This window comes from Artemia franciscana, chromosome 9 (genome assembly GCF_032884065.1).
Source record: "Artemia franciscana chromosome 9, ASM3288406v1, whole genome shotgun sequence".
In the NCBI taxonomy this organism is placed as follows: Eukaryota; Metazoa; Arthropoda; class Branchiopoda; order Anostraca; family Artemiidae; genus Artemia; species Artemia franciscana.
Genome location: NC_088871.1, coordinates 8,493,219 through 8,506,500, shown reverse-complemented (window position 1 = coordinate 8,506,500; position 13,282 = coordinate 8,493,219). Strand labels below are relative to the sequence as shown.

The following is a 13,282-nucleotide window of genomic DNA, read 5'->3' as shown; positions in this document are numbered from 1 at the left end:
AGAGAGAGTGCAAGTTAAACTGTTTTTAACGTGAACATCATATCTTTAGGTACATTACTTTGGTACAACATTTTAGTTCCATTAGGTCCATAACAATTGGATATCTATACTGAATCAAGTATTTAAGTGCTATTGAGTAATAATAAATGTTTAAGTATAAAATGTTTATATAAACAATGTGTACCTTTCAGTTTTGGTGTCTCGTCTCGTTCAACAACATCTCGTCTTGGCATTTTTCCTACTTGCCGATAAGTAACTGCAGGAGGTAGCAATCTCTTCTGAGGTAGTTTGCGAGGAAAACAGGATATTAAAGCTGCTGCAGGAATCAAACAAATCCCAACAACAACAAAACCTGAAATTAGACCTTAGATTATGACTTAGCTGCAAAATCATCCCTCAAATACCTGAGGACAAAGTATTTCAGGGGCGCTCCATTAATCAAGATAATTATGTTATTTGTGATCAATATCAATGAAAAATCAAGGTATTTTTTTTTTCTTTACGGACGATGAATGTATTATAATCAAACCATTCATGTGCATTTCTATTTTTATGTGTTACTTTAGTGTGACGTAATTCTTTTTTTTTGCTTAAAAAGCGTAGATTAACTTTCAATTTATATTTGGATGACCATTTCTTAATATTTTACAACCATCTCTCTCTGTTAAATTACCATGGATAAAAAAAGAAACATAACTAACAAACAGAAATAAATACACTTGTATCTGAGACCGTAAGAACAAAACCGGAAAACTCAAATTCTTCGAAGTATATTTGTGAGCCATCTACTTCAAGGTTCTGAGATATATCAATTTGATTTAAGTTTCATCAAGATCGCTGGTGATTTTGACAGTGTTTGTCTTCTTTTTTCTATAGTTGTCTTATCCATGAGTTCTGGCAGGGGGGGGGGCATGGTCCCTGGGGAAATTTGGGAATATAAAGAAATTATAAGGAAACCAAAGAAAAAGAGCAGAGTAGGAAAAACCATGGAAAAAATATATGCTGCCACATTTTTGGCTGCCTGCCAATAGATTTTGACCCTTAATAAGGAAAATATAAGTTCAGATTTGTGACTGAGTGACACCATTTCAGTTTTCCGTAAACTTTTTTTCTATATGATTTGACTAGAGGAAAAAAAAACAATCAAATTCTTCATAGTACTGAATGGTAAGTAAATAACGATCCTTGTCAATAACGTATGTATAAGAGCCTAACTAGCGATAGCATTCAATCAAAGAATCAGATTTTTATGGTGATCCTAAATATGTATTTTTTTGTGATTAATACAGTAGCTAGTACGAATGAAAGTTCGTATAATTATGAAAAACACAAGGAAAACAACTTAATAAGGAGCAATTTTTGTGAAAATATTCCATCAACTTTTGCTTGCATTGCAAGAGTACCCATGAGCTGATCAATGAAGTCACTATGATCAGGAAAGCTGGGAAGCAGGAAAGCTGGGAAATTTTTTATTTTCCCTCTGAACTGATACGTTTTTTTTTTTTTTTAGTATCATTTTTCCAGGAGTGATTGTATTTATCTAGTTGTCACTTTGAAAAATATTAAATTTTTCACAGTTATGAAGCATAAAGGTGTCGAATATATTGTTTTTTGGTATTCAAAATTAGATTAAAAATATTGAATTAGAAATTTTTATTTAATTTTCTTAATTATAGTGCTAATGTTTTACTTTTAACAATTCACTTTGATAATGCTTTTCTTTTTATAAGGAATTGAGTCTAAAGGCCTTAAATATTTTGGTGTTTGATAACCAGGTTCAAACTATTAATATTGTTAAAAAATATCCGTTCAACGCTTTGGCATTACTCAACAGAAGTGAATGCTGGGAATCTATAAGTTAGTTTTTGTAAGTAGGCTATTGTTTTGTGCATTTTTGTAATTAATTACTTTTTTCATTTTTATATACTTTTACTTAATTTACATACTTTTCCCGTAGCCTTTAGAAATATGTTTGTCTCTAAGCTTTAAGCTCTAAGCTATGTTGTCTTATGTCTCAGATGCTCCATTTTCAATTCGAATCGGATCCGGGGACATAAGGGGTTGGAGGTGGAAACAGAAATATTAGAAAATGCTTAGAGTGGAGAGATCGCGATGAAACTTGATGGAAGAATAAGCATAAGTAAAAGATACGTGACTGACTTAATTGGAACAAATCTGTTCACTTTGGAGGAGCTGGGGGTGTTGATTTGGAAAAATAGAAAAATAGAGGTATTTTTAACTTAAGAACGGGTGACCGGATCTTAGTGAAATTTGATATTTAGAAGGAAATCATGTCTCAGAGGTCTTATTTCAAGTCCCTACCAGATCTGTTGACATTGGGGGGAGTTGGAGGGGGAAACTGGAAATATTGGAAAACGCTTAGAGTAGAGAAATCGGGATGAAACCTAGTGGGTAGAATAAGCAAATATCGTAGATACGTGATTGACGTAACTGTATTGGATCTACTCTCTTTGGGGGGGGGGTAGGGGGTGGGGTTCAGTGCTTTGGCGAGTTTGGTGCTTCTGGACGTGCTAGGACGATGAAAATTGGTAGGCGTGTCCGGGAGCTGCACAAATTGACTTGATAAAGTCGTTTTCCCCGATTCCACCATCTGGGGGGCTGAAGGGAGAGAACAAATTAGAAAAATGAGGTATTTATAACTTACGAGTGGGTGGTCGGATCTTAATGAATTTTGATATTTAGAAGAACTTCGTGACTCAGAGCTCTTATTTTAAATTCCGACCGGCATTAAGCCTCTGATATTCCTATTAAATCAATCTATTGATTCTTAGAATTTTGGTAGAGCTCAAACCATATGAGCTCTTGGCTCGTCTGGCCTCGTCACAAGTGCCATATGAGCTCTTAGCTCTTATTTTCAAAAAGTTTCTTATTATTCTAACTAAACAACCCTTGTGTTTCAAGACTCGTTCTTAAAAAATTGGGACAAAATTCAAAGTTTAACATAAAGAGCGATTTGTTGAGGAGGGGACAGCCCCCCTTGTGTCCGCAATTAGCTCTCTTCATTTTAAGTTTCAATGTTACCTCCTACTTTGAGTTGTTACTCAAAGTAAAAGTTACTCACTTTTTTTTTATTTAATATCTGATCATTTTTTAAATAATGCCAGAAGATCTGGCTCCATCTCCATCAAAAAATCTCCCTGCACACGAATATGTTCTCTAGGCAGTTCAATTCTGGTAAAATTTTACCCCGGATAATTACCCTTAACATCTCCATGCGTAAAATTAAGTCGGCAAAGGGAAAGCAAGACATATAAAAGGAATTTCGTTTAAGAATTAACGCAATTTCCCCCGTGGAAAACACCCTTAGCAGAAAATTCGTCTTCCCACACAGGAAAGATGTGTGCAAACTTCCAGGTAATAAATGCATCATGTAAACAAAATTTTGATCAGGAGGGGACCTATTGGCCCTCAAATCTTTTTGGTCACTTAAAAACAACACTAAAACTTCTAAATTCCGTTTGAATGAACCTTATCCCGATATTTTAAGACTGCTGGGTCGATATGTTCACCCCTGGAAATAAAAAACAGACAAATAAACACGCATTAGTTATCTTTCTTCCGGCACAAAAAAACAAACAAAAAAAAAATCACGTTTTCCCACATATGAGCTTGAAACCTCTATGGTTCTATGATAAGCTGAATTGACAGTCATATTTTCATTAAGACTTCGAATTCTAGGGGTTATGTTTCCCCTTTTTTGAAAATCAGGCAAATTTTTTAAGGTTCGTAGTCTTAGATGGGTAACACTAAAGTTATTAAAACATATATATGTATATATATATATATATATATATATATATATATATATATATATATATATTTAGAATCAGTATAATAAGCCAATTCCTTAGATATATTTATTGGTATCAAAATTTCGTTTTTTATAGTTTCAGTTACTACTGAGGTGCGTCACTCTTTAGTTAGTTTTTTTTTTACTACGGACTGTTTGATTCAAAACGAATGCCCAATCTCAGAACTTAAGAAATTGACTTTCAGAACAAAATGGTATTAATCATCACACTTTTTTCCTGCAGTGAAAAAATACATTATAAATTTTAATTTCTGTTCAAATGAGCCCTCTCCCGATTATCTTTTACTACTTCTTCGATAAGATTACCTCTGGAGGGGGGGGGAATTAAGACACACCCGCTACCGAATTAATTTGGAAAATCCTAAATTTTGTGTTTCAGAATGTAGGAACTTGCAATTTCTTTACTGGGGCTCTTGAATGTGCTATATATGATGCTATAATCTAGTCAAGATCACGCCTCTCTTTTTGATGGATTTTCTCCTCTTTTTTGTAACTATACAGAGGTTTCATGCTCATAATATCTTATTGATTTTAGTGAATATAAATTTAATATATTTAATGTCTTTGAAATTACTTTAAGGAAACTGTTTTCGAAGATTTTCCTGACATTTTCTATCGATTTTCTTTAGTTCAATTGCAATCGGCCCAGGTCACTCTTTATGCACAGCTCTTCGCCACGAACCGTTTAATTTGCATGATGATAAGAAGTTGACAAATTGGGTTTAAATCAATACGTTAGGATAGAATTTCGCTTTTCTTTCAGTTTGGAATAGCCCATTGGATGTTTCATAAAGAAACAAAATACATAATTTTCGACAGTATTTTCTTTAGATAAATGTCTCTCTTGTTGGTCAACAATTGCTTAAGTTCTTGAGAATGGACTTTTAAGTACATTGTGCAAGCAAAAGGTTTTACATCTTTCAATTAAGGAAAAAAGCTGTAAAGCTGCTTAACTTTTAAAGTTCTAAATTTCGTGTTTCAGAATGTAGGAACTTGCAATTTCTTTGCTGGGGCTCTTGCATGTGCTATATATGACGGTACAATTTTGTCTAGATCAGGCCTCTCTTTTTGTGCTAAAATCATAAATTTCGTTTTTCAGAATGCAGTAACCTACAATTTCTTTTCGGTGGCTCTTGCATGTGCTATGTATATATGGTACAATCTTAGTCAAGATCACTCCTTTTTTTTTTAATTGACTTTCTCCTTTTTTGTAACTATACGAAGGTTTCAGGCTCAAAATATCTTATTGATAATAGTAAATTTAAGTTTAATATATTTAATGTATTTGAAATTTATTTAAGGAAACTGTACATTATGCAAGCAAGGTTTTATATTTTTCATTAAGGAAAAAAACTGTAAAGCTGCTAAACTGGAAGTGAATTCCACTGTAAGAGCATTTGACAATGCTGTGTACTATGGTTTTGCACTTACCTAACCACCACGCTCCAATCCATTTAGGGTCAGTTGTTCCAAATAATGGTTTTTCTGTGACATTGACATACAACCTTAAACATGCAGAGGCGAGCACAAACCCAAGAGTCGGTCCAAATAAGCGTAAAGATGATGTTATACCTAAAACGGGAAGGTTGTTCATAAGCAAAAAAAGGAAAATGATTTATAAACTAACACAAAACATTAATTCCGTTTGTAACGTACACGACCTTATGTTGGTTCAAATAAACACTACAATGCAGTTCTTCCTCAAACATGCATATTTTTTCTCAGTCACGAAAATACGTTTTAAATGTTTTCCCTTTTTTGACCCTAACAAAATAAAGAAATTCTTGAAACTTTAAGGAATAAATATCAGTCTATATGTATATCAAACTGAATATCCACAGTCATTTTTTTTAAATTAAAGTGCAAATAATGTACTGGTCTTGAGAAGGCATGGGGGTTATCAGCCTTGCTCATGCTAATTTTTGCTCGTTTTGAGTTTGACTCGGCTGTTTATTTTAATATCTGTCTGTTCTGGGTTTCTTTTGTTTACTGATGATCATTTGCGGTAGTTTTACGCTTCGGAGATCATTTGACTTTATTTCTGCTCATTTTGATTTAATGAAGCTCTTTACTTTTCTTTGAAAAACTTTTTTTTTTTGAAAAATTTTGTTAAATTAATTTTTGTTCGTTTTGACATAGTCTTTTTCGTGAATTTTTTATATCCTTACTGTTTTTTACTAAAAGAACCCATAGTTTGGCTTGCTATTTGTGTGTTGGAGAAACTTTCTTATCAATCTTGAATCCTGACACAAACAGAATTATTTAATTTAATTTTATGTCTCCTTAAGTAGAACATAATATCATTCACAAAAAATTGTTTTTATGTTCTTTGACAACTTGGATGCATTTACACTCTTTTTATTTATTTCAATTTTAACAACAGAAGTAGTTCTAGCAGTAGCCCCAAAAGTTTGAACTAAATGGCTCTAGTCCTTCTCCATTTATTTCCAAGGTGTCTTACTGGCAACCATATATACTCATTGCCTTTTGATTTAGTTTTAAAGCATAATTGACTGATTATGTAATTGCGATGGGCTGACATACCCAATATCCCTAGAGACATAGCTACTGGATGGTTCTACTATGCTGAACACAATGACTGTTTAAACATTTTAACTGGACCTGCTTGGAAAATTGATGGACTTGGAAGGAGGGCTGATTGCCGTATAATTTCTTTTGACTCTTAGAAGTAGCACGATAACTCTTTTATTTAGTTCAACATCCTTCTAAATATTCTTTGAAAGCTTCACCTTAATACCAGTGGCGTAATTTCTTCAAATACTGGAGGGGAGAGGCAACGTCGGAGCAAGTTCTCCCAAATCAAGCGGAAATGATAGTGAAATGTGAAAAATTATCCATTGATTATCATAAAGGCAAAGAAATACTAAAGAAAACAGACCTGTTTCCCTGGATATTTGAATTATGCAGGCTTATTTTAGTTTTGACAAGATTTTTTTAGAAACTAAATTTCAGCTGCCCCGTAGCAAATAAAACCCATGCTTACTACCCTTAGATTGCGTAGTAGCAATAGTTGTTGTAACTTTCGTAGCAGTATGCGCATAGCGCCTTTGGTTTCCTCAACATCCACTTAAACACAAGCAGAAAGTTTGACCTTATTGCCATGAACCGTTCTTGAAGCATTTCTAAGGTGTATTCTTAACAGCCTGTGTGGGCACAGTGTGTTTTGATTTAGTTTCATACAGTTTCAATTTTTCATAATATTTTCTCTTAATACCCTTAGTTTTAGTAGCAGCAGTAGTAGTAGTAGCAGCAGGATTAATAGTAGTAGCCTCAGCTTTAGCGGCAGTAGTAGTAGTAGAAATAGTAATAATAGAGGCAGTAGTAGTAGTATGAGAAGCAGTAGCAATAGGATGCAAATATTTTCTTTTGGTTAGTTCAACATCCTTCACAACAAGTTCTGTTAGTTTCAATTTTACACACCAAACTGTTCCTAGTATATTGCAGTTACGCCCTTTTGACAACTTGAATACAGACAGCGTGCTGCGATATTTTCACCTGTTTCCAAACGAAAAATTCCTTGAAAATTTTACCTTCACACCCATAGACATATTTGTAATACTAGTCATAGTAGTAGTCTTTGAATTACTAGTCGTAGTATCAAACAGTTCGTGGAAACGAACTGTAAATAAGGACTGACCCGGCCCAATAGTAACCGAAACTTTAAAAAATGGAATTTTGATACCAATAGTTACATCAAAAGAATTGAATTTTTATGCTGATTTTAAATATATAAGTTTCTTCAAGTCTAGTCTTACTCATCAAAAGTTAAGAGCCTGAGAAAATTTGCCTTATTTTAGAAAATAGGGAGAAACACCCTCTAAAAGCCAAAGAATCTTTAAAAAAATCACACTATCAGACTCAGCGTATCAGAAAATCGTATTGTAGAAGTTTCAAGCTCCTATCTACAAAAATGTGGAATTTTGTATTTTTTGCCAGAAGACAGATCACGGATGCGCGTTTATTTATTTTTTTTCCCAGGGATGATCGTATCGACCCAGTGGTCCAAGAATGTCGCTAGAGGGCTCATTCTAAAGCAAATTGAAAGTTCTAGTACCCTTTTTAAATGATCAAAAAAACTGGAGGGCACCTAGGCCCCCTCCCACGCTCATTTTTCCCAAAGTCACCTGATCAAAATTTTGAGATAGCCTTTTTGTTCAGCATAGTCAAAAAACCTAATAATTATGTATTTCAGGACGACGTAATCCCCCAAAGTACCGGGGGGAAGGGCTGCAAGCTACAAGCTTTGACCATTGTTTACTTATCGTAATAGTTATTGGGAAGTGTAGAGACGTTTTCAGGGGGACTTTTTTGATTTGAGGGGAGGTAGGGTTTATTGGAGGAGGAAATAAAGTGGGAGGTTCTTTCCATGGAGGAACTGATCAGTAGGGAAGAGAAATTCCATGAAGGAGCCCTAGGATGTTCTAGCATTATTTAAAAAAAAAACAATGAGAAAATAAACGCATAAAAAGTTTTTTCAGCTGGAAGTAAGGAGCAGCATTAAAACCAAAAACGAACAGAAATTATTACGTTTGTAATGGGGATCGTTTCCTCCACAATACCTCACTCTTCGCGTTAAAATATGTTATTAATTTTAACTCTTTATTCTACGGCCTCTGTGATTTAGGGGTCATTTTTAAAGAATTGGGACAAAATTCGAGCTTTAGCGTAAAGAGCGAAGTATTGACGAGGGGGCAAATCCCCTCATTTATATAATAAAAATCTACAAATATAGAAGTTCGCTACGTAAGTTAATTCATAAGTTACGTATATTTATTACTAATAAAAACGTTCGTAAAAAACAAACTCTAGTTGCCTTTTTAAGTATCCAAAAATTAGAAGGCAACTAGGTCTCCTCCCCCACCCTTTTTTTTTATCAAAATCGCCCGATAAAACTATGGGAAAGCCATTTAGCAAAAAAACAATGATTATGCAAGTTTTGTTTTAATTATTCATGTGCAGTGAGCCAAAGTCAAAACATGCACTAATTCAAAACGTTCAGAAATTAAATAAAAAAACAAGTTTTTTTAACTTAAAGTAAGGTGTGACTTTAAAACTTAAACAAACAGAAATTATTCCGTATATGATAGAGGTTGCCTCCTTCTCAACGCCTCGTTCTTTACTCAAAAGCTTTTTATTGTTCTAAAAAGAAGAGTTGTGAGTAAGAGTCAAACTTTTGCGCAAAGAGCGAGATGCTGAGGAGGGGCAGCCCTTTTCATATACGGGATAATTCCTGTTCGTTTTAAGTTTTTATGTCGCTCCTTGCTTACAGTTAAAAAACTTGTTTTTTATTTAATTAATAGCAATAGTGGTAGTAATAGTTGCAGCTGCAGTATTAACGTATTACCTCTACAAGCAGTTGCAACAGAAGCAGCAGTTGAAGTAGTAGTAGTGGTAGTAAATGTAGCAGTAGTAGAATTATTAGTAGTAGCGTGCACATATTGCCTTTTGGTCAGATGATTTTCCTCTTTCAGTATTCTCTGAAAGTTCCAGCTTATTAACTAAATCAATTCTTGAGATTTGCTCTTTCGACTATGTGTATACGCATAACGTCTTTTCATTCAGTTCAAGTTTTTCCTCGAATTTGCAAATGAAGTAGTGTGGTAGTAGCATTAGTAGCGGTATTAGTAGTAGTAGTTGCAATAATAGTGGTTGCGTGCAAATATTCCCTTTTTGATCACCTTCCTTATCATTTTCTGGAAGTTCCAAATTAAAACATCCAGTCATCCGTGAGTTACGCTCTCTTGACAATCCGTATATACGTACCGTGCTTGGTATATATACGTACCGTATTTATATATACGTACCGTGTTTTGATTTGGTATATATGTGATTTGGTATATGTGTATATATGTTTGATTTGGTATGGTAGCCTATATATGTATATTTGGTATATACGTGTTTTGATTTGGTATATATTTCGTGTTTTGATTTGGTATATATACGTACCGTGTTTTGATTTAGTTGAACACACCCCTCAATATTCTCTAAAATGTTCACCTGAATTTCCGTCGTCTTTGAGGAAATTAAAGTTCAAACATGCATACCTTTCTGAATGACACATACTATATGTAAACAATGGACGAACTGCCTGATTGCCATAATCTGACGACTGTGGGAAGGTTGACATCCCCAAATACATAATTATTTGACTTTTCAATACTGCTGACCAAAAAAGTTCTCTTAAAATTTTGATAGGATGTGTTTTGAGGAAAAATAGGCTTGTAAGGAAGGGGCTGGTTGCCTTCAGTTCACTTTTGACTGATAAAAGGGCACTAGATCTTCCGACTTCTAATTAAAGGATCCCCGCAGATTCTAAATTTATGCAATCATCCATTCCATAAAAACCTTGTATACCCGGGGCATATCTTACAACCCTTGCCCCTAGGCTCTGGAGAGTTGTGTCCATTCCGAAGCCGTTGTTATTTGTTTTTTTTGCACTATTGTGAACAAAGTGGCTATCTCACAATTTTGATCGGGTGTGTTTTAGGAAAAGAGGGTGTCAGGGAGGAGGGTCGGTTATCCTCCATTGCTTTTGCCTCTTAAAAGAGAGCTATAAATTTAAAATTACAATCAAATAGGCTTCCTTTGAAGCTTACATAACCAGCCCTTTCATAAAAAGCTTATATGCCCCGGGGGCACAACTTACAATCCTTGCCACCAGGCTCCAGGGGGCTGTTTCTACCCCAAAAGCCTTGATATGTGATCTTAGGACTGTTTTCAAACAAATGGCTATCTCAAAATTTCTGTCGGGTATATTGGGGGAAAATAGACAGTAAGGAGGGGTTAGTTACCCTCCGATCCTTTGACTCTTAAAAGGAGAACAGGAACTTCTGATTTCTAATCAGATCAACCCCCTCCAAAGTTTACACGACCTCTGGGCCAAAACTAGCAATCCTTGCCATGAGGGCTGTGGGAGGGTTGTCATCTTCAAAGACGTAAATTACTGGACCTTTCAACTGTGCTGAACGAAATGGTTGTCTTAAATTTTGATTGGATGTATTTGGAGAAATGATGGTCGTAGGGGGGGGGGCTATTTGCTTTTCAGTCTCTTTCGACTGTTAAAACGGGCATAAGACGTTGCAATTTCCAATTGAATGAGTCCCTTTTTTGCAGTTTTACGATAGCATCATCTGTACGAAGTGTCCTCGTATAAATATAAAAAGAGGATAGCTGCCCTCCAATCACTTTGAATCCCAAGGAGGTCCCTAAAACAGTCCAATGAGCCTTCTCCGGAGTTTATATGGCCAACAATTCTATGGAAACCTTATATGTCCCCATGGCATAAATTGCAATCCTTGCCCTGGGGACTGGGGGAAGGTCATTCTCGAAGACATAAGCTCATTACCTTTCAACTACGTTGAACAAAAATGGCTATCTCAACATTTTGATTGGATGTATCTGAGGAAATGACAGGCATGGGAGAGGGCTGGTTACCCTTCAATCACTTTTCACCATTAAAAATGGTACTAGCGCTTTTAATTTCCAACCATATGGGCTTTTGAAATTTCTACGACATCTTCTTCCATTCGAGATACCCTAGTTTAACCCCCCACCCTTCCCCCAAAAAAATTCATTGCGCCTTCATTACTCTTTACATAGACAGCACTATCGCACCGCTTATGATAAGTGTTGCTATTTTGAAATAGATCATAAATTTAATTAACAGCACATTATTTAAAAAATACATTTAAAAATAAGGTTTTCAACAGAAAGATTTTTTTAAAGTTGTACGAAATAAACTTTTTTACTCTCAACCAATTGCTCTTAAACATATAAAAAAAGAAAAAAATGAGGGCTTGTTTCGCCTCATCAATGTCTGAAAGGGGGAGGCTGAAATCTGTTCCAGTATTTCCTAACATACTATTAATTTTGAAAAAATCGATTTCTGAGTTTATTATATTGACAGTAAAAGTCTGCCCTCTCGACTTTTCTGTTCCCCTAAAAAGAGACCATAAAAACGTGTATAAATCTCGTAAAAACTAACAAAAGACTCTTGAAAATTTCTGTTACTAAAAAAATAAAAAAATAGTTTCTCGTCGAAATTTGTTTTAGAATTGATGATTCAATTCATAAAAATTTTTCGTCTCTTAAGGTAAAAGACACTTGGATTCACTGTTCAGATTTTATTTTTTTTCTTTATCTTGAGATCTTATTGTAAACAAAAAATTACAAAAAAATAAAAAAAAAAATCGGCACTTGGGGGGAGGGAATTGGAGCAATTCTAATAAAATTTCACTTTTAGAATCACTAATGAAAAATTCCCAACGAAATAATCTCAAATGCCAAAAAAAGATCAAGTGTAACGGTTCAATGTCTGAGCAGGGATTTTAACCGTTTTTCTTGGCATTTGGGGGGGGGATTGGAGCAACGTTGCCCTGTCCTACCTAACAACATTGGTGCTTGCTTTTTCTTTGTGTTGTCGTCCAAATAAGGAATCCCAAGTGTGTAGAACATAGTACTTCCAATACCAGAAACAAATTGGGATAAAAATAGCAACATTGCCGGTACCCAAGAATCTGTGTTTTCTTCCAAAATGCAATTGCCACTTTGAGAATTTGTAAGGCTAGAACACAACGAGGTAGAATTACTTAATCCTGAAAAGTAATAAATTTGTTCAAATACCACAGCTAAAAGGGGAATGAAAATAGTTCTAATTTAAATACAAGCGTTTTAAGCCACTGAAATCAGGCTCAAAGAAAAAATATAATCAGCACACGAATCATTGACAATATAACACACAAAAATAAATACACATTTTCATGTAGCAATTAGCAAATAAAAATTGTTGAAACCCAATAAAACTGGCGCAAATAAGAGACTCAAGGTTACTTTTTATGCTACGTTTAGGCTCTTCAAAATCAACTTTAAACAAAGGAAAAAACTGATAAAAGGCCCGCCTGGGCAAGGCAAGAAATTAGCCCGGCAAAAAGTCTGACATTTCGACCCGAATTTGTATGGGGCTGCAGGGGTGACCATGATCCATGTTGAAAGAATGCAGCTCCATGACTGATTTCAGCCCTTAAAAGCAGCTACGAAACATATTTATCGGAGACAACGCTGTAGCACGTTGCCTATAATAAAGGCCATACGGCCTTTATTATACTCTAATTCGGTTGTAAATCGAGAGTTATAGTGCCCTTTTTCTAGAGTCAGAAGAGATCAGAGGGGGAAAACGATCTTTTTCCCCCAAATACATCCGATCTTTTACATACGATCTTTTTTCCCCAAATACATCCGACAAAAGTTTTGAGATAGACGTTTTGCTAAAAATAGTTCAAACATCAGACAATAAAAACTTCGGGGTCGACAACCCCCCGGGCCCGGGGCAGGCGTTGTAAGCTATGCCCCTGGAGCATATATGGTTCTTATAGAAGATATGATCGTATAAACTTCAGAGAGGGCTCGTTTGATTGGACATTAAAATTTCTA

General features: G+C 34.9%; 1 protein-coding gene across 3 annotated transcripts in view; it reads right to left on the bottom strand.

The window, feature by feature from the left end:
• Positions 1-13,282, bottom strand: part of LOC136030954 (solute carrier organic anion transporter family member 74D-like) — an 83,238-nt gene that overhangs the window by 52,511 nt on the left and 17,445 nt on the right. For 2 of the 3 annotated variants that reach the window (XM_065710095.1, XM_065710096.1), the window contains 3 exons: positions 12,238-12,447; positions 5,264-5,404; positions 185-352 (listed from right to left, as the gene is read on the bottom strand). In XM_065710095.1, coding sequence (XP_065566167.1) covers positions 185-352; positions 5,264-5,404; positions 12,238-12,447 — 519 coding nt within the window. The remainder of the gene's footprint in view (positions 1-184; positions 353-5,263; positions 5,405-12,237; positions 12,448-13,282) is intronic. The other variant, XM_065710097.1, reaches the window with a different exon arrangement.